Source organism: Heterostelium album (assembly GCF_000004825.1).
Source record: "Heterostelium album PN500 unplaced genomic scaffold PPL_contig12, whole genome shotgun sequence".
In the NCBI taxonomy this organism is placed as follows: Eukaryota; Evosea; class Eumycetozoa; order Acytosteliales; family Acytosteliaceae; genus Heterostelium; species Heterostelium album.
In genome coordinates this window covers 732,330-753,543 of record NW_008805089.1, presented here as the reverse complement: position 1 = coordinate 753,543, position 21,214 = coordinate 732,330, and the positions used below count along the sequence as shown (strand labels likewise).

The window sequence follows — 21,214 nt, the reverse complement described above, 5'->3', positions numbered from 1 at the left end:
ACAAAAAATAATTTTCAATCTTTATTTCTCTCTTTTTATTATTATTTGTTGAATTCTAAAAATAAACCTTTAAATTATTAGATTGAAAATTTTGTTTTGATCAAAAAAAAAAACAAAAAAATAAAAAAAATAAAACAAACAAAAAATTTTATTCATTTTTTAAATTTCTTGCAAAAAAAAAAAAAGATACATATTTTGTAAGATTAATGTTTGTTTCTAAACAAATAAACTAACTAACCATTCATTTGTTAGATCATATGTATGAAGAATTCATTTAACTTTTTCAAATTTGTTATTGTTAAATTAGTTTAATTTAAATTTCTTTTTTCATTTAAAACACTAATTTACAAATTCTGAGGGGAGGCTGATTTGATTGTGTGTTTTTGTAACCTTAATATTAAAAAAAAAAACTGTCTAATCTTAAATTGTTTGAGCCATCAATTAAGGGGGTTTGATCAATGAAACCTTAAGTAAATTTACTGTTTTATAAATAAATAAAAAAGGTTTTTGGGACTATTTTTGAAATTATAGTGGCTAATTTTGATGTATGTTCTTAGTACTAGTTAGCTTTGGGTCCAAGACTTAAAGATCGATATAGATTTTGAACCTTTTTAAATCATTGCTAATTTTAAATGGAAACATGTGTGATAGAAATTAATCATTCATGAGATTAATAAATCATATATTAAGATTTGTGATACACATTAATCTTTTGAAATCCCAAATAGCAACATATATAGAGGCCTATCAAAAAAAAAGATATACTTATCGAACTTTAAAAACCTATAAATACTGAAATAGGAATGGCCTAAATCAATATCAAAACAAAATAAAACCAAATAAAAAAAGAAATTGTATCTTAAAAACAAATATCTATATAACATTAAATACTATTTTTTTAAAAATGAATTATATTTCTATTCTATTTATATTATCAAATATTTTATTATCCGTTCAAGCAATACTTCCAGTTTGTGATTCTGGAATGAAATCATACTATTTTCCGACCACTGCCAAGAATGTTTTGTTTGCTGTAAATCCTTAAAATATTCAATTTCTTAAAAACCATAAAAATATTATTTTCCAATCTATATATATTTCTATAGGAAATAACAATAGTTGGTTGGAATGGAATATTTGTATTTAAATATATTCCAAATAAAAAAAAATAATTTTTTAAAAAAGAAATTACTAACAATTTTTTGAAATTTAGGATATTGAAATTATTCTATCAGCTGGTGATACAGTATTAGGAGGTTATGGTGCCGGTGATTCAACAACACTCTCTGTAAATGAATATCGAGGATTTTCATTCGTAAATGGTAACACCACAAATGCATGGACAATTAAAAATCTGTTTTCACTATCGATAGGCTCACAGTTTCATGGTGGTTCCTCTAATCTATTAAATGGAGTCAGAGCACCCGGGGTTTATTATCCTTCTTATGATGGTTTGAATGGTGCCTCTAAAGGAAATGAAGAAAATCTAAATAATCAGATGAAGTAAGTAAAATATAATATTTCTTTTTCTTTTTTTTTTATCATTTTAATTAATAAACTATTTATTTTAAAATAGCTTTCTTAATAATCAAGCTATTCGATATTATGGATCAACCAATTTCCAAAACAAATGGAAACTTTTGAATATTTATATTGGAATATTCAAAGCATGTAGCATGTGTACTTCAATCGATGCAGAATTTCAATTGAACCCAGTATATTGGGGATCATATTATCTTGAAATTTTAAATAATATCACTATATCATTCAACCACAGAACAATCATCAATATGATTGCATTACCACAATTAAATCAATGTAAGTAAAATTGAACATTTGTTTTAAAAAAACATTTATATTATAAATATACTTACAAAGTTTTTTTGTTGATTTGAATTAGTTTATAGTGACACTTCCTCCAATTGCAAGATCTATAATCAAAACAATAATATTTGTCCTTGCCTGTGGACACAATCATCTACAGTTTTGACTGGTATCATCAATGCTGCCAACCAAGGAATGAGAAATGCCATTCAAACATGGAAATCAAACGTCGACCAACAAACAACAACAGTTGGTGTCATCTATCAACCATTCTTGGTGAATACAACATTCCCAGCATCGTTGCTCTCACCCGTCGACTGTTTCCATCCAAACAGCGATGGTCATAAACTGATGACCGTTGGACTATGGAATAATCTTCGACAGAAATCCGTTAAATCAGGATCTGTCTCTACAAGTGATTCATTGATCTGCGAGGAAACATTTGATTCTCTATATGATGAAACATCACCTTATTAACTTTTATATTACTTCTAAAAATAATATTTTATACAATATACTTTAATATATATATACAGCTTATATTTTAATCGATGAAATAAAAATACACTGTTCAATCAAAATAATAACTTTAATATTAGGGATCAATATAATGATGATGATTCAATGATTTTAGATTTAATCCTACAGTCAATATGATTATTGGTTGAAATGGTTATAGTTCGTAAATTGTGCTTTTTGATTTTCAAAAAAAAATTTCAAAAAAAGCTTGGAACGACTTGATTAATTTGTTTGAGTTCTTTTTTATTGCATGGAACAAAAAAAGATCAAAGACAAAGAATTGTTGGAGAAATTAGAATTAAATGATGAATATATAAGGTCATTATTGAAAAATGGCACTAATAAAAAGTATATAGAAAAGGTAGATAGTGATTTGAACACATCTAAATCAAGTAATAATCATGATCTGTATGTATCATTATATTAGGTAGTCGTTTTTTTTTATTAATATTAAATACTAATAATATTATAACTCAATTGATAAAGTAACTATGCGTTCAATGATAAGTTTAGTGGTAGAAATGCATCCCCGAGCATCACATACCTAGAGAATGTTATCAATAAAACTGTAGACCACAACACTCAGTTGTTGCGACAAGAAAGAGAAAAAGAACTAAGAGATCAACTAAAGTTGAAATCATCGAGAGATAGATATAAGCCATATCAAACCAGAGAAAGAGAAAGAGAAAGAGATAGAGACAGAGATAGAGACAGAGAAAGAGAAAGAGAAAGAGAAAGAGATAGTTATAGAGATAGTTATAGAGACAGAGATAGAGACAGCAGAGATGGAGAAAGAGTAAGAGATGTTAGAAATCAATGGGAAACCGATAGAGAAAGACTATCTATACAAAGAGAACTTAGCCATAAAAATAGAATGAAATCTCTTTTTGACAGTAATAATAGTAGTAGTAATTCTGCATCACTTGGTGGTAATAATAATAGTAGATCGAGATACTTTGATGATGATGACAATGTAGATAATAACAATTCACACTCTCGTGGCAATCAAGACAAAGAGTTTGACGATGATATTCCAGAGATCTTGAAAACTACTGCTGTCAGAGGAAGAGGTCGTATCGGTAGTAGAGTTCATGATGAAGTCAAAGATAAGCATCTAATTAAGAATCTTAATAGTAAATATGGTATAGATTTAGATATATACAAAGATGATGATAATAATAATAAAGATAGTGATAGTGATAATAATAATAAATATAAAAGATCTCCATCTCCATCTCTAAACTCATCTTCATCGTCTTCTTCGTCGTCGTCATCATCGTCAGAGGATGAAAAATCAAGAAGAAGACGAAAAAGAAAAGAGAAAAAAAAAAGAAACTTAAAAAAGAAAAGAAAAAACTAAAGAAACAATTGAAAAGAGAGAGAAAGAAATCACATCACTCTGACACCAGTGACGAAAGTGATGACAGCTATGACTAAGTCAATTTTATACAAATAAAATAACCGGAAATAATAATAACAAACAAACTAGTTTAGTTTATAACTTCAAACAGTTTTTTGTTTTGTTTTTTTTTTTTTTGAATCATATTTGACCACTTACATTGCAAAATGGTTTGATGGTGATCAATTTTCATTTGCAACGCTATTGTACCCTTTTTTAAAAATCGCAATTTTAAAAATGTGTTTTGAGAAACACTGAGGCCGATGAGATTGGTTTTTTTGATGTGTGTGAATTTTTTTAGTGTGAAATTTGAGTGGTCTTTTAAGTAATTAGGGGGCTTTTTCGGGCACCAAAAAATGACATCAAACCAAAGCAATTAAAATCTAATTAGATAAAAAAAAATACTATTTTTTTTTGTTTTTTTGAGGGTCTCCTAAATAATAATTATCTAATTAATAATAATTTTTTTTTTAAAATATTGATTACAGTCAGTTTTGCCAAACAGGATTTCTGCAGCAAAACAATACCACCTGCTATTGATCATATTAATATCAAACACCACATTAACAGATATACATTACACATTTTTATGCTATGCAAATATAAGCAATCCTTAAAATATCATTTCATATTCATTCATACATATAATCATATATTTATATAAATAATCATATCATATTCAACAATCAATAATTATTTTTAGAACTAACTTTTCTTTTTTCTAAAATTTTTTTTTTTTTTCTTAAATATAAAACTCCAACCAATTTTACAAATAAATAATAAACTTAATAGACATTAAATCAAAATAATGGGAAAGACTGCAGTAAGTATAATTGTGATTCATTATTAATTTATCATCCTCAAATCAGAATGATTGAATCTAAACAATTTAATAAATAGGGAAAAGTAAATTTGGATGATCGTAACAATCCAGATATTGAGGGATATTTGGTCAAAGAGGGAGGAAGCGTCAAATCGAAAAAGAAAAGATGGTTCTTATTGAAAGGAAAGAAAGTTTTCTATTTCAAATATAAAGGAGTATGTGTTTTGCTATTAAGTTGATAATTGTTGAGTAAATTAACTGACAAAAATGTTTATTTTTTATTATTTTTTAAAAATAGGATCTATTTTGTAAAGGTTTCTTTGAATTGGACGAAAAGTCAGAGGTTAAATTGGTTCACGCTAAAGAGTTTCATATTATTACATCAAAGAGAACATACCCATGTGTATCGGACACAAAGGAGGAAGCCACTCTTTGGGTTGAAGCAGTCCAAAAGAATTTAAATATATTGAAGGGTCTGCCAGCCGTCCAGATTGTTCAATCGATAAGCCAATTAAATCTCTCTGGTATACAACAACCAAATCCAAATATTCCACCCGCTCAACTTCAAAAACAATCCTCACAATCCAATATAACAACACCAACACCAATTGTACCCATTCAACCAATTCAGCCGATTCAACCAATAACTCAACCAGTTGTCGTTCAACCAACACCAGTTGTCGCTCAACCAACACCTATTGTTGCAAATACTGCACAATCCTCACCACCCAAATCAGCTACACCACCTCCCCAAACAAGACCAACAAGCGCAACCATCGGAGGTGGACCAATCCCAACCAATATTAATTTAAATCAAGCACCTGCTCAAGGAACTCGTCCATCAAGTGGTACCATCAGCGGTCCACCACAATTCATTCCACCAAGACCAACTACCGGTCCAATGGCTCCACAAAATATAGCTGCACGTCCAGTCGCCGTTGGTCAACCCCAGACTACCGGTGGTCCACCAAGAAAACTACCAGCTGTAAATCAAGGTTCTCAATTAAATTTGAAACCCGCAGCTGTATCAGCACCCGCTACACAACCAACCGAGAATGGCTCAGGTGCTCCACCACCACAATACCCACCACCACAACCAGGTGCATCTAAACCACTCCCACAACCAAATCCACAACAACTACCTGGACAACCACTAAAGGGACAAGGACCAATTGCCAAACCAGCTGCTGCCCCTCTAGTACAAACTGCACCTGCTCAAACTTCTCCAATTCAATCTGCACCTGTTCAAGCCGCTCCACCTGCTCAACCAACTGGTCAACAACAACAACAACCACCATTCAATCCAAACGATCCAAATCAACAACAAGGATTTTACTACCCACCACAACAATTTATGGGATATCCACCACAAGGATACTATTACCCATATGGATATCCAGGATATCCACCAATGCAACCTGGACAACAACCACCAGCACCCAACGCCGATCCAAATAATCCTCAAGCACAACAAGCACCTGGACAACCACCATTTACAGGATATCCACCAATGCAACCTGGACAACAACCATTCCCATATCCACCACAACAAGCACCTGGACAACCACAACAACCTGGTACAGCAGGTCAACCACAACCCTATCCATACCCACCAATGCAACCAGGTCAACCATATCCATACCAATACCCACCAATGCAACCAGGTCAACCACCCTATCCATATCCAGCTCCAGGACAACAGCCAACGCCATATCAATATCCATATCCACAACAACCCGCTGCCTCAGCTGCTCCTACAAACGCCCCACAACCAATAAAATAAAACTAATTATAGTTTGATATATTTTTTTAATACTTAAACTAAACATCTTTTATAGAAGTTTACCACCAATATCATGGCTGTACAATTCTAATGCTATTATTGAAATTTAAATTGTTAACTTTATAGAATCGGTTTTAATTCAATGCTCACTAAAAGATCTTTTATAATTATTGTAATCAGAAATAAATAAATTAACAATCAATGAAATGAGGCTGCAAAGATCATTTACCCTTTTGAAAAAAAAAAAAAATTCAAATTAATTAAATTTTCTCAACAATTCGTTTTTTTTTTTTGACGTTTTTAAGAATATATTCAAATAGTAATAAATTAACACACAGATAAGATATATCATTATTTATATATTAGTACCAATTTGTAATATTAGTAGTTGGTTTTTTCAAAATTATATATAATTTATTTTTGTTTGTTGATTTATTTATTATCACTTTTTTTGAAATTATCATACAATAATTGTAAATGACAAGAGGTGAAAAAAGACCAAGAGAGTTGGATATTGCAGGTATTGAAGGTGAGGGTAACAGTGTAATCACTCAGGACCTCAACAATAGATTGTTCTTTTCGAGTGAAGAGAAAGAAGGCGCAGAAGAGATGTACAAGAATTCGATTATCCCGATGTTCACAACACCGACAACCAAACTCGGTGGCTATCAATTTTTCAGAGATGTACTCAAGTCACCGAAACACGTTGTGGCACCGATGATCGACCATACCTTCCTCGCATTCCGTATGCTCTGTCGAAAGTACGGAGCGGACCTCGTCTACACTCCGATGTTTCACAGCAAGAACTACGCAACCAACGCAACCTACAGACTCGAAAATTTTGAAATAGCCAAAGAAGATCGACCTCTTGTTGTACAGGTAAGTAGTAGGAAGTTTTAGTTGCAACTCATCGATGAAATATTTACTGATATTGATTTACTACTATAAATATATCTCAATTCTAGTTTTGTGGAAATGAGGTGGATTATATTGTACAAGCAGCAAAGATGGTGGAAAGTCAGTGTGATGCTGTCGATTTGAATTTGGGTTGTCCACAGGGAATTGCGCGTCGTGGAAACTATGGTGCTTTTCTGCTTGAGAAACCAGATGTTATCTTGCCAATGGTGAGGGCATTGCACAAGGAGCTTTCAGTGCCAATCTTTTGTAAGATTCGTTTGCTCCCGAATTTGGACGATACCATCAAGTTGGCGTTGCAACTCCAGGAAGCTGGATGTCAACTTCTCACCGTCCACGGACGAACCAAAGAGCAAAAGGGACACACACAGCCACACGCCAATTGGAAGGCGATCCGTGCAATCAAAGAGGCACTGGTCATTCCCGTCATAGCGAATGGCAGTGTTGGCGAGTGGGGGGACATCGAGGAGTGTCTCAAGGAGACCGGTGCCGACGGTGTCATGTCGGCCGACGGCATTCTCAACAATCCGGCGATGTTCAACGGAGCGGAACGCATCGGATCGACAACACTCTGCAGAGAGTATCTCGAGATGGTCAAGAAGTATCCGACACCCTATCAGATTGTACGTTCACACTTTTACAAGATGCTCAAGAAGGAGTGCGAACACTACGAGGATCTACGTGATAAACTGGCGCATCTCTATGAGATGCCTCAATTCTACGATATCCTCGAGGAAATCGATAGAAGATACCGCGAAAATGTACCAAAGATCAGAACTATCACAAACAAAGAGAAACGTGAACAAAAGAAATTAGAACTTGAATCGACATCAACAGAGACAACAGAAACTACAACAACAACAACAGATAATCAAACAACTACTACAAATTTAACAACAACAGAACAACAAAAAGATGAACTATTGACGACTGACAAATAAATAAATAGTGATAATAAATAAAAGTTTCAAATGATTCACGTCGAGTATCAATAGTAGTAACTCTTTCATTTTCTCTCTGTTTTCTCTAACATCTCCCCAAAAGGAATACAACATACAATGTCAACCCGTTAAATGATGAGATGATAGGAACCAAGCCACCAACTTTTTGTTGTGGATGGTGTTACAAATATCATCCCGACTATAGGGTGATGAAATAGAAGATCATGTGATAAGACATAACACAATCCTAAATGGGAATGAAACAACATAGGAAGTTGGTTCGAGAAAAAAAGTTACCAAATGAATAAAAAACTTTGAGACTTTTCATATTATAAAAAAATATAGAACAAACTGATAAAAATATATCAACAGCAACAATAGTATAACAATAATATTAAAATAGTAATGAATGTAACTATTATTTTTTTTTGCCCCAAATTAAAAAAAAAAATAATTCTAAAAATAACTTTAGGTCTTTTTTCTTCTAAAAGCGGATAAATATTAATTGTTTGCCTAAAACTGTTAACTTTGTAATGATTAATTTAAATTACCTTTCGTTAATTCATTGATGTTCTTTGGCTTTGAGGATTTTTAAGGCAAAAAATAATATCCTTTTTTTTTTAATCACTTTTTTAAGTTGTTCATCTTTATTTCTGTGAAGGTCCTCGTTGAAATTTTTATTTTGTGTACATAATCGATTGAGTCAGTGATCAAACAGTTTAAAAAACATATGCAATGACGATCTAAAAAAAGAAAACACAAAAAAAACAAAATCTTCTCCAATTTTTGTTCCATGAATTTTTTTGTACGAACACTTTTTAAGGTTCAAATTTAACACCAGGTGTTGTGTTGATATTTAATTGAGAAACACAATTTTTGATCAAAACACGAAATTAAATTTGTTTTTTTTTTTTTTTTTTTGCAAAGTGCACTTTAATTGATATTATTAAGTTGCAACAACTAGAAAACACATCAATCAAATCACCAAAATAAAGATAAAAAACAAATTAAAAATAATAATAATAATTATAACTTAATTAATATAAATATTCGTACCCTATCATTCTCAAACAAACAAACAATCAATCATTCTGAGTGCAAAGAAGCAGAGTGAGTTAATAGATAAAAGTAAATGATCAAATCAAAAATCAATTAATCAATCACAATATAAAAATATAAAACAAAAATAGTAATAAAAATTAAAAATTTAATTAAAGTGTGACAAAAAAAAAACATTGACAAAATCAAAAAATATTGTTTAACACACAAACTTAACTAAACACATCAACAACCAAAACAAAACCAACAACAACAATAAAATAACTACCACCTTCAAAATCACAATCATTATACGTTTTTTTATTTTGTTATTTTTTTTTATTTACACTTTAAGCTTATTGATTGTCCTTTCCAACAAACAATCAATAACAATCAATAATAGTAGCAATAATAATAAATCTATTTATATATATTAATAAATTTTGGTATTTCCTCTCAAATATATTTATATTTTTATATAATTTCATTCAACTTTAATTTTGGATTCAAATTTAGCTATATACTATCTTTCTATTTAATTAATTTAATTTATTCACATTGATTATAGTTGTTGTAATTTTAATAGTAATTTCATTTCACTCTCACCCTAAATTTGCACAAATCACAAATCCATTCACATTTAGATAAATTTCAATCTTTAACTTTATAATAATTTCATCTTTTTTACATATATTTATATTTATATTTATATTTATAAAAAAATAGTTAATTTAAACTTGTTTGTTAGTACGATATAGAGTTATTGTTAAAATTATATTATTTTTTAAAAAAATAACTCTTTATCTGAAAACCACAACATCAGTTCGTCAACCAATCAAATAATAGGATAAATTCAAATTTGTGTTGGAACCGACCGACCAACTTTCGAAAATATATTAAAAAATAATGGCCACAACAGATATTGTAAATATGATTAGAGTAAGTGTTTTATTACTTCTTATATTATTGTTGTTTTGGCAATGGAATTATTTAGAAATGTTGATTTAATTTGATAGGAAGAAGACTTGTCAGTTTCCAGAGTTACTCCGTTGGTCGAGCGCAATATAAATGGTTTGAATGAATTGGTACAGGTGATGTTCACGACACAGGCAGCATCGCCCGATGTCTCTTGTAAGGATAAACTTTCGAAATCACAGAGTAACAAGCTGGTTACCTACCACCGTAGTCTGGAGCGCCTACGTCAGAGAATCGTTATATTGATTGGAAATTACATGCAGCATGAGACGCGACTCAACGAGCTGCTCGTACTACTCGATCGTATCGATGACATACTAAAGATCGTAAAGATCATCACATCCGAGAATGAAGAGTTGCACTACGAAATACCAGAGAGCACCAACCAATCGATTCAGAGACTCGGTGGTAGCAGTGGAGGAAGCATGCGTCGTAGTGGCGGTATCGGTGGTGCCGCTCCAAACAGCGACAACAGCGATTCCGATGGTGGAAGTGGATTCGTACCATTGGGACCACCTCCACAAGAGTTATTTGAACATAAAAAGACAAGACCAAGTATATTCCTTTCACTATTATCAAAAAAGAGAAGAGTAAGTTTGTTTTCTTTTGGTTGGAAAAAACATAAAATAATAATATGGAAAGAAAATATTAATATTAATTTTTTCCAAAACAATTTTTAGAATAGTGATACAAATAATGTTGTAATTAGTAATCCAATTAGTAATAATAGATTAAATAATAATGGCAATAGACAAAATAGAATCATTAGAAGACAAGTTTCAGATGAATCAATTTCTAGTTCTTCTTCGGATTCAGAGTCCGAGGAACGTGCTACTACAACTACCACCACAACTACTACCACCACTACAACAAACAATCAAAATAATAATAACAACAGACAACCAATAAGACCATTGAGAAGATCATTAAAGAGAGTTGTTAATACACGTCCTGTATCAGAGTCTGAGAATTCATCGGAATCGGAATCGGAAGTTTCCGAGGAGGATGAAGAAGAAGAAGATGATGATGATGATGTCGATGAAGATGAGGAAGCCGATGAGTTGGACTCTGAAGCTACCGAATTAGGTCGTCGTACAAAGAGTTTGAGTTACTCACCAAGATTCTTGGGAAGTAACTTCTTGAAACAAGCATCGGCAGATATTCCAACACTTCCAAAAAGACCACCTCCACTTGTCTTACCAGCACTCCGACCAAAACCAACCACTACCACCACCACCACCACCACAACAACAAACATCAACATCAAATCAATGGCTGAAAATCTAGAGGATTTATTAAGCCAATTGGACGGTGTAAATAATAATAAGAATTTAAGTGCTAGTATCGATGGCGCCGATATTGGTGTTATAAGAAAGAGACATTCTATTTCAACTACCGGACTCCAAGGTAAACCAGCTGGCAACCTGACAAGATCAAAATCAGGTACCAAGACCAAACCAGTCGTTGGTAAATTGGAGCTCCACAGCGAACTCAAGAGAGAAGTAAAGCGTAGAAATAGAGTAAATGTTGATAGTTTATCAGCATTCAAGCAAGACTTGCGATCAGAAGTTCAAAGAAGAAGAAGAGTGTCTAGAGTTGCACAATCAGACTCTGAGGACGATGAATCAGATGATGAAGACAGACCAACCACCACCACCACAACAACCACCACCACAACTAACAACAACAATATTAATTACAAACGACAATTCAAAGTTGGAAATAATAGAGAGAGTTTGACAAGTGCTGAAGTGGAGACTATTATCAAGTCACTCTACGATTCCTACCACTCGTCAGACTACGACTCAGAGTCGGAAGATGAAGAGCCAATTCAACCATCGGCAGTCAAGAGATGGATGTCATACCATGGTAAGCATGCTGGATCGAGCAGCAGCAGCAGCACCATCAGTGTTGCTGCCGACACTGGTCCCAAGAAGCTCGACACCCCAGTAGAATGTAAGATTTGCTACTGTGAATATGAAATGTCGAATGAAGTACATGCCTTCCGTTGTGGACATCAATACTGTGTCGACTGTATCAAGCAATTCTTGACCAATCACATCGTAGAGGCAAGAGTGTTGGATCTTCTTTGTCCATTCCCAGCATGTCGCAGAGAGATCACCGAGGATGAAATTCACAAGTTTGTAGACGAGCGTATTTGGACGAAATACCAAAAGTTCTCGATGATTGCCTCGATCAAAGCAGAGCCAATCAAGTGGTGTCCAACCCCCGATTGCGACACCTACGTTCTGGGCGGTAGCTACGAGAATCCAGTGTTGAACTGTCCAAAGTGTCACCATGAGTTTTGCTACATCTGTGGTGAAGAGGCACATCCAGGTTACAAGTGCGGTGAGGAAGCACACTCACTCCAGGGTCGCAAGGAAAAGTCAGTGTCCGTCGCCAAGAACCAGTTTGACGAGTGGGTCAGTTCGAATACGTTCAACGTCCAGCAGTGTCCAAAGTGCAATGCTTTCATCGAGAAGAACGAGGGTTGCAATCATATGACCTGTCAGAACTGCCAGCATCAATTCTGTTGGCTGTGCAGAAACGACTACTTTGCCGGTCACTTTATGGATACAAACTTCCCGGACTGCTACGACAAACAATACTATACACCCATGTACAACTACGTGCCACCTGCACCAGCCAGACCAAGATACCGTTCAAAGAAGGCAAGAAACATTGCAATCGGTGTAGCTGCATGCACTGTCGGTCTACCACTTCTACTGGTCGGTAGTGCCATCTACGGTTGTGTACGTCTTCACAAGCATCTCGGTAGAAGAAGAGAAGAAAGAAGAGAAGAGAGAAGAAGAAGAAGAAACAACTATGTATATTAATTAATTAATCAACCAACCAATCAAAATATTTTGAAACAAAACCAAACCAAACCCCAAACATTCATTCTTCTCGTAAAAGATCATCAACATCCATGTCGAGTCCAAGTTGCACCAATATATACTTTTACTTATATATATATATCTCAAGATTTACCAAATGTGTTTTACCCAATTAACATCAACAAAAAGTTTAAAGTTAATAATAATAATAATAATAATTTGTATAATAGTAAATATTAATCTAAATTTTAATTTTATACCTTCATCTAATCTAATAAATTGGTTGAGTATAATAATAAGAGTTAAAATAATAATAATAATCAATAATCAATAATAATAATAATAATATTAAAATAAAAACAATGTATATAACATTTGTTGTTTAAATTATTACATTGTTAAAAGCAATGTAATAAATATATAGAATATCTATTAACTTTTTTTTTTTGTTATACAATTTTGATTTATTCTTTTGCTCTATTATTATTATTATCTTTGAGTTATTTGTGCAATATAATCTAAAATCTCTGTTCTCTGTGGAACACGAGTGTTTCCACCGATATAACGTGTATTCAATGCACCGGCAACACATGCAAAATCAAGACAAGTCGTCAAAGAATATCCTTGAAGCAGAGAGAATAACATTCCAGAACGGAATGAGTCACCTGCACCTACAGAGTCAACGACAGGCTCTATCATCTTTGGTGCCAATCTCCAGAAAGGCTGTACATATACAGGCTCGGTCGAAAGTCCAGTGTGAAAGTGTCCTCCTGCTGCCAAACCATTAGCGCCATCAGTTATAATGATAAACATCTTTGGATACTTTGTTAGTAACTCTCTGAGTGTACCCAAAGTGATTTCAATTGAACCTTTCTTTCCGAGGTAGTCTGTCGATGTTTGATAAAAGAATGCCGATCGCATCGTTGACATCGATTGAATTTCATGTGGTAGCACATGATCCATCACATAGAGATTAACACCCGTATGAATGGCCCTATCAATAATATGATCGGATATCATCGATGTATTATAATCGAATGTCAGCCAAGAGTCTGGTGACCAATGAATCAATTCGAGCAATTGATCTTTGACTGTGCCAACATACTGATTCATAGATTCGAATCCGAAACCAAACATCGTTCGCTCAGAGTCTGATGTCAGGAAGATGTCACATGCCGGACTGCTGAGAAGTTCGCTTGATACCAAGTTGGGAATGCGCAGTTCTAGATAGCCTCTATAGTCGCTCTCATTACCCAATCGATGGCTGAGCAATGAGAGTGTTCTCTGTCCAATCTGATCGTCTGAGATTGGCACTGAATTGAATCTAATAAACACATCTTTATATTCACCGAGATTACTATTCAAGTCATATCCATTGTTGTTGTTGTCATTGTTGTTTTGAAATTCAATGTTATCTTTAAGTAACTTGTATTCCTTGAAATCTCTAACCAATTGACATAAACATATCTTTTATCAACAACAACAGTGTTGTATCAAATGAATATTAATATCAGTCCTATCAATTGATTGAATCTCTAAAATATATATATATATATATGTTTTCAACATACTAATGTATTGGCAGCCTCGCCACCCAACAATGTACACTTTTTCTTAACTTCTGTATATGAACCCTTAGTAAAATTCAATGTATCTATAGACTTAATAATATCCATACACACATTTCCAAATATGGTTATTTCTTTCATTTTTAATTTATCGATTGCAATTTAACAAGATGAGTTTTAAGTTCACATTTGAAGTGAAAATTTTTTTTTATTTATGTGACATAAACCAATTGGAATTTTTTATTTTTTTCAAAAACAGAAAAAAAAATGAACACTAAGCCACTCTGACAGCTATCACTAACAGTTGATTTGTTTTAATATAGATAATATCAGAGAAGGAATTTTAAATCAAACTCTACACATCACACATTATTTATTACTATTATTATGTATATAAATTCTAAGAGAATTCCTTTCAAATCTAACGGTTGGTGGACTATGAGTAATAGCAATATTAGAAGCTTCAGCATTACCAGCTAATATCAGTATTATTAGATCTATCATCCAATTCGCTCGTATCTAAAGTGGAGCAGCAAACCCACCATTTACCTCCAATCTTCCTGATGATTGGTACTCCGCCTCTATGTTTTTATTGTAGGTGATATCGCTGCTGAGTTCTTTTTCCCTCTTCTGGTATTCTCAACTGTTGTTGTTCCAAAATTGGGCTATCCATCTTACTTTGAAAGTTGTAATGCCTATTACATATTGCTTGATATCTGCTAATGTGTTCCAAGTAGATATCTTTCAATACTCTCTTGTTACTGTTGCAATGGAGACATCTCCAAAAAACTTGGTAAGTAGAGAGCTCAAACCATTCAAAGTCACACCTTACAATAACCGACCAGTAATGCTTCTTAATATGCCTATTCGCATCACTAATTAATTTGATATTACTCCCACACTCTGAACAATCGACTCAATCTTTATGCTTCTTTCATGTCCAACATTCGATAAATTACATTTGATGCTACCTTTACATCCATGGTACCTCTTCTCATGTTTATCTCCCTTAGATTCACAATCTAACTCATTATTTTATATTTACAATAATGTCTACACTTATATATACATCATACAAATTAATTTATATAAATAAATTTTAATTTTAAAAAATATGCGCATGGATATTATTTATTCTGCGGGTGTAATTTTCAAACTTTTTTTTTTTTGGTTTTGTAAAAAACAATTCTGATGCGGATTGAAAAAAAACAGAAAAAATGATTGCGCAACTTGATCAACGATTTTTTTTATTTTTTCTTTTTTAAAAGGGTTTTTATTTCATGACAAGTGATCAATGATATTACTGTGGTGGTATTACTCACAGGCCATTTATTTTTATTTCTCAATAAAATTTGCATATTTATAATTATATATATTTATAAATATATTAGCACATAAATATATATGTCCATCTGTAAATATTTGATGTTCACACATTCACGATAATACTATTCTTTATTTGTATTTAATAATAATAATAAAAATAATAATAATATAATGAAATGAGATAAAAATACTAGTTTGGTGTCATTGGATCAATGACCTAACAACTTGTTATTTTGGTTTTTTTTTGTTTGCAAGCTGTGCAAATGTTAAGCTTTATGAAGTATTTTTATTATATCCAATAGACATTTCATTATATTACACAAAGAAAGAACTTCTTTATTATTGTTCTATTCATTCTATTTAATAAATCGAATAATATTGAAAATGTTTTTTTTTTTTTTTTTGCACAACATTGTAATGTTGTCGTAATATCACAGAACATATAGCAAATATAACACCACCACTTACATTACTGTGAGAGATTAATTAGTAATTCCCCACCCCACCCTTCACACATCATCAATCCAATACAATACATCTCACATTTATTCACCTTTATTTCGTTTTAATACGTATTCATTCATTTATCTACTCATTAACCAAACTTATAACATTAAAGTAACACACTCACTCACTAAACACATAACATTACAGTGGTTTTAGCTTTTTTAGTCGATATGAGTATGTTCATCGTTTATCATTCTTATATAACTTATTGAACTTAAAGTTGCTATTGTTGTTTATTTGTTTGTTTTTTTCTAAATTTACAACAACAACAACAATAATAATAATAATAAATTCAATATTGAGTTCCTAAATTTTATAAATAGTACTACCACTACCCACTACCACTACCACCAGTAACAAACAAGAAAACCAATTTCCACCCCACACACACACAACCCAACATCTTTAACTTCACCAACACAAGTATATTAGTGCAACAAAACATTTAAAAAGGATAAATTTGATTTCCAACTTATTTGTCTTTTTGTAATACCAATACAACTATTTCTTTTATTCTCTTTATTTTTTCTATAACATTCCAATCCATATTTGTAAATCATTTATTTAAATGTTACAATTCATTCCTACCACCACTACTACTACTACTGCCACTATCATTGATGTAATATCGATTATTATCACTATATCAGACATCGGATGTTCAAACTAAAAAAAGCAAACAAAAAAAACAATCAGCTTACATCTACTTTTACCACCACAACACAATAATAAATGAATAATAATAATAATAATAATAATAACAACTTCATAACCCAACACTTTACACTTAACACTTGGAATCAAATCAACAGCAATCAAACAATACACCCACACAAACTTTGTTAACCAATACAATTCTAAACAATATGATAACAATACCAAACAATACCAAAAACCAACACCTTATTTATTGTGGTAAGAACTATAAAGAAGATAGTATGATAGCTGCTCCACATTAATTAAAGTTTCCAGTATAAAAATAATTATTATTAATCATCGACATTGTGAACTGTGTCACATTTATTTTAATCACCATCATCATTTATTTATTGATTTACATCATTTCTTTCATTCCACACTTAAATTCATTCAACATTCTATAACTATATTATTTATATCAATAATATTTATTTATTCATAAGCATAGCATTTACTTACTTTACTATCAATCAAATCTAATAAAACAACAGGAAAATGGATACTGAAGATCTCAACAGTAATGTTTTTCTAAAGATACTGAAAACTAAACATCCGAAAATATTCAATGCAATCGAAACCAATTGTTACCTTTTATGTATTCCTCAGTCACTTTCTCTCTATGGAATGAATATTACTGCTAAAATTATAGGTATGTCTTTTAATTGATATTTGTTTGATAGTGATGGTGATGATGACGTTCATCAGTTATTTTTTTGATTTACAATTATTTTTTTAATATAATTTTTAACTAATTTTTTTACTATTTTGTTCAAAAATAACAAATAAACAGAATCACATATATTAGTTGGATCGAAATTCTATCAAGACGAATACGAATCACTTAATAGAGATGCAAAGTACAATATCGAGAATATGTTGATCACCGACAAGAGTGATCCAACCAAGCAGATCAAAATTCTCTTTGCCGAGATGTGTTACAACAGAGAGTACAAACCCTATCGATTCTACTGCATTGAATATCCATTGGTTGGTGGAACAGGAATTAAACCATCGATCTCTTTCGACAATGAGGAATTTGGTATAATTAAACCACAGAAACCAACTTTTGAAAAGTAATTATCATTACAAACCTAACTAACTATAGTATCATATTTACTAATTTTTATTATTATTATTAAATCAATATTTAAATATGATATAGTGCAACACAATTCCTATACTCTCAACCATTGAACTCACCAAACTCTATCGTAATGAAAAAAGTGGATAATGAGATCATGTTTTTCGAACAAACAACCAATTTGGAGAACCACAATCAAACTCAAGTCACAGAACTACTCTCGCGAATGAAAGAGAAATTTATGGACGATCTAGTTTGTGCAAATGCCGAATACAAAGAATTACAAACCAATGAGAAACAAATGAACAATCTATCACTTTTACTTGATAGGTAAGTTTTATAAACAAATTATAATAAGTATATTCAAAAAAAAATAGAAATTAATATTTTATTTATAATATATTATAAATAGTTATTTAATAGGTAAACTTTATGATAAAATATATATACAATTAAAAGAGATTTACTCTGAGAAGAATAATTATTATTATGAGAAAATGGCAATGCTATCGAATTTGACGCTGGAAGAGTTGGGTATTCGTAATGAATTCGCTCCGCATCTAGCGCGTGCCACTGAGATTATGATACAGTTTCAAATGGATCAGACACCGATCGATAAGCTCCTCACTATCGTGCAGGCATCGAATGAGATTGAAAACTCGATAAAGACATTGTCGCTACTCGAACTCACCGATGACAATCCACTGACGATCACCGGTGACGATGCACTGCCGCTCACCTCATACCTGCTGATACAAGCACATCCACGATTCCTCGAGACCGACCTCGTCTATTGTACAAACTATATATTCACCGACGTATCCAATCACTCATTTGGTTATCATCTCGTCAACTTTCAAGCCGGTGTCGAACATATCAAACAACTGATCGATCAATTTGCACCGAACACCAATACCAACCTTACAAACAACATCAACAACATAAACAACAATGAATCATCAATCATAAATAACAATATTAATATTCTATCACCAAATCAACATTTAAGTAAGTAACGAAACTCATTAACCTTTTTTTGTTTAAAAAAACAAAAGAACCAATTATTAATTTTAATCCATTGTTTTTTTTTTATAATGTAGAAGTAAAATCAACATCATTAAATTTACCGACCTATTTAAGTTCCAATTCATTGCTATCAAACTACACACAACAACCACAACAACATCAACCAACAATCATAACTTCACCGCCAGCCAATAATAGATCTTTAGTACAGAACCAATATACATCATCACCTAACCTATATAATTATGTTTCGACAACTTCCTACTCATCATCTGTCACACCATTGTCACCCAGAGGTCCCGACGTACAGAAATCATCTCATTCTTCATTTGCTCCGAGCAGCAGTAGATACAACACTATCAATAGCAACAACACTATCAATAACAACAACAATAATAATAATAATCTGACCTCATCGTTTCAATATCATAAATATACAAAACCTCCTTCTGTCATTAGATTGGATGAAGATGAAACTGGTAGTCCTTGGTAAACAATAATCATCACAATCATTCATTTTCAATTTAATATTATTAAACTATTATTTAATTAATTAATTCAGACCACACAACCTTTTTTTTTTTTTTTTTTTTTTTAATAATAATGATCTACTCTATTGGTTATACTAAATATTCACCCACAATTAATGTTTACCACTAGAATAAATGGAGATCATTGTTGAACGAAAATCACTCACTTTTTTTATTTTATTTTATTTATTTTTCTTGAGAAATCAAAAATAATTCAATATTATTTAACCGATCGGTTGTTTCGGAACATGTTTAAAAATATCGCACAAAATTTTTTGGCTCACAACACATGAAACGTCGAGTTATCGATCTTTTTGATGATTCTTAAAAATTAAATTCACGTGATAAACAATTCATGGTGTTAGTTTTTTTTAAAAAAAAACTAAGAAAAAATAAAAATTAAAAAAAAATAAAATGTTTGATTAGAAGTTACATGACAGGGTTATCTAGATTTTCTATCACAAACACGAAAACTTATGATGATAAATGGGTTTGATAATAGTGGTTTAATGGGGTTATTTTTTTTTTGCAAAAACAAAAAAAAATTCAAATTATATTTTTTTTAATCAAAATTTTTTTTTTTTACTCTCACATTAAAAATTGGTAAACATAACACTGCACTGTTACCAATAATTAATTCATGCACCATTATTATAATAACACACCTCGTTATTGTTTGTATTAATATTTTTATTTTATTTTATTTTATCAAACCAAAAGAAAGGTAGTTGATTCAACAGAAAGATTCTTTATAATCCATCCTTAGAAACAAGTTTATTGTTAGCAAAAGTAAATCATCAATACAAAATTGATAGCAACAACAATAACAACAATCAATAGTAATATAAAAAATATTATTATTGAATAAATTTAATTTGATAATATATATTGTAATAGTAATAGTAATAAACACATACATGTATTATTTTTGTTATTAGTAACCAACTATCACCACACGTTTTATTTATAAAAAGGACCTACAAACAACAACAATAATAATTATAAAAAAACAAAACAAAACAAATATATTTTATTCCCAATTAACCGAGCTTTAAACTAGTTTAAATAATAACAAACATTCAATATATATAATACATACTATCTATAATATAAATATAGAGTTATTAGTACACATATACACAAGTTATATCATTTATATAACAATAAATCAAAAAATATATATAAATTATTATTTTTAAAAAATAAAAATAAAATAATTTATTCTTCTATATTCTATCCACTCAACTCTTAACATTCTATAATAATATATACAATATTATTATATATCTGTATAAACAAAACCAAACAAATAGAATCAAACATAAAATATCTACAATTGTCAAACCATCATCTGTTTTTTTTTTTTTTTTTTTTTTTTGGGGTTACTGTTGTCCACTTTCCACACTATAACATACACTCATTA

At 31.3% G+C, this 21,214-nt stretch overlaps 7 protein-coding genes across 7 annotated transcripts; 6 read left to right on the top strand and 1 right to left on the bottom strand.

Moving 5' to 3' along the window:
* Positions 1-904: 904 nt before the first annotated feature.
* PPL_05535 (uncharacterized protein) lies at positions 905-2,301 on the top strand (the record flags this gene model as incomplete). The annotated part of the gene is made up of 5 exons (XM_020576414.1): positions 905-1,033; positions 1,107-1,139; positions 1,214-1,503; positions 1,577-1,822; positions 1,908-2,301. 5 exons carry the CDS (start codon positions 905-907, stop codon positions 2,299-2,301), a joined length of 1,092 nt encoding a protein of 363 aa, XP_020433663.1.
* Positions 2,302-2,593: 292 nt separating this feature from the next.
* PPL_05534 (uncharacterized protein) lies at positions 2,594-3,703 on the top strand (the record flags this gene model as incomplete). The annotated part of the gene is made up of 2 exons (XM_020576413.1): positions 2,594-2,751; positions 2,830-3,703. 2 exons carry the CDS (start codon positions 2,594-2,596, stop codon positions 3,701-3,703), a joined length of 1,032 nt encoding a protein of 343 aa, XP_020433662.1.
* Positions 3,704-4,550: 847 nt separating this feature from the next.
* PPL_05533 (uncharacterized protein) lies at positions 4,551-6,348 on the top strand (the record flags this gene model as incomplete). Its single annotated transcript, XM_020576412.1, has 3 exons — positions 4,551-4,565; positions 4,643-4,780; positions 4,864-6,348. The coding sequence occupies 3 exons, from the start codon at positions 4,551-4,553 to the stop codon at positions 6,346-6,348; spliced, it is 1,638 nt and encodes a 545-aa protein (XP_020433661.1).
* A 477-nt stretch (positions 6,349-6,825) lies between these two features.
* dus1l (tRNA-dihydrouridine synthase family protein) lies at positions 6,826-8,204 on the top strand (the record flags this gene model as incomplete). Its single annotated transcript, XM_020576411.1, has 2 exons — positions 6,826-7,227; positions 7,314-8,204. The coding sequence occupies 2 exons, from the start codon at positions 6,826-6,828 to the stop codon at positions 8,202-8,204; spliced, it is 1,293 nt and encodes a 430-aa protein (XP_020433660.1).
* A 1,944-nt stretch (positions 8,205-10,148) lies between these two features.
* On the top strand, positions 10,149-13,054 carry PPL_05531 (E3 ubiquitin-protein ligase; the record flags this gene model as incomplete). Its single annotated transcript, XM_020576410.1, has 3 exons — positions 10,149-10,181; positions 10,259-10,807; positions 10,898-13,054. The coding sequence occupies 3 exons, from the start codon at positions 10,149-10,151 to the stop codon at positions 13,052-13,054; spliced, it is 2,739 nt and encodes a 912-aa protein (XP_020433659.1).
* Positions 13,055-13,543: 489 nt separating this feature from the next.
* PPL_05530 (carbohydrate kinase family protein) lies at positions 13,544-15,620 on the bottom strand (the record flags this gene model as incomplete). Its single annotated transcript, XM_020576409.1, has 5 exons — positions 13,544-14,521; positions 14,626-14,708; positions 15,003-15,098; positions 15,301-15,427; positions 15,582-15,620. 5 exons carry the CDS (start codon positions 15,618-15,620, stop codon positions 13,544-13,546), a joined length of 1,323 nt encoding a protein of 440 aa, XP_020433658.1.
* A 2,029-nt stretch (positions 15,621-17,649) lies between these two features.
* Positions 17,650-20,787, top strand: PPL_05529 (uncharacterized protein; the record flags this gene model as incomplete). The annotated part of the gene is made up of 6 exons (XM_020576408.1): positions 17,650-17,803; positions 17,960-18,227; positions 18,317-18,565; positions 18,648-19,243; positions 19,336-19,750; positions 20,766-20,787. The coding sequence occupies 6 exons, from the start codon at positions 17,650-17,652 to the stop codon at positions 20,785-20,787; spliced, it is 1,704 nt and encodes a 567-aa protein (XP_020433657.1).
* Between the last annotated feature and the right edge of the window lie 427 nt (positions 20,788-21,214).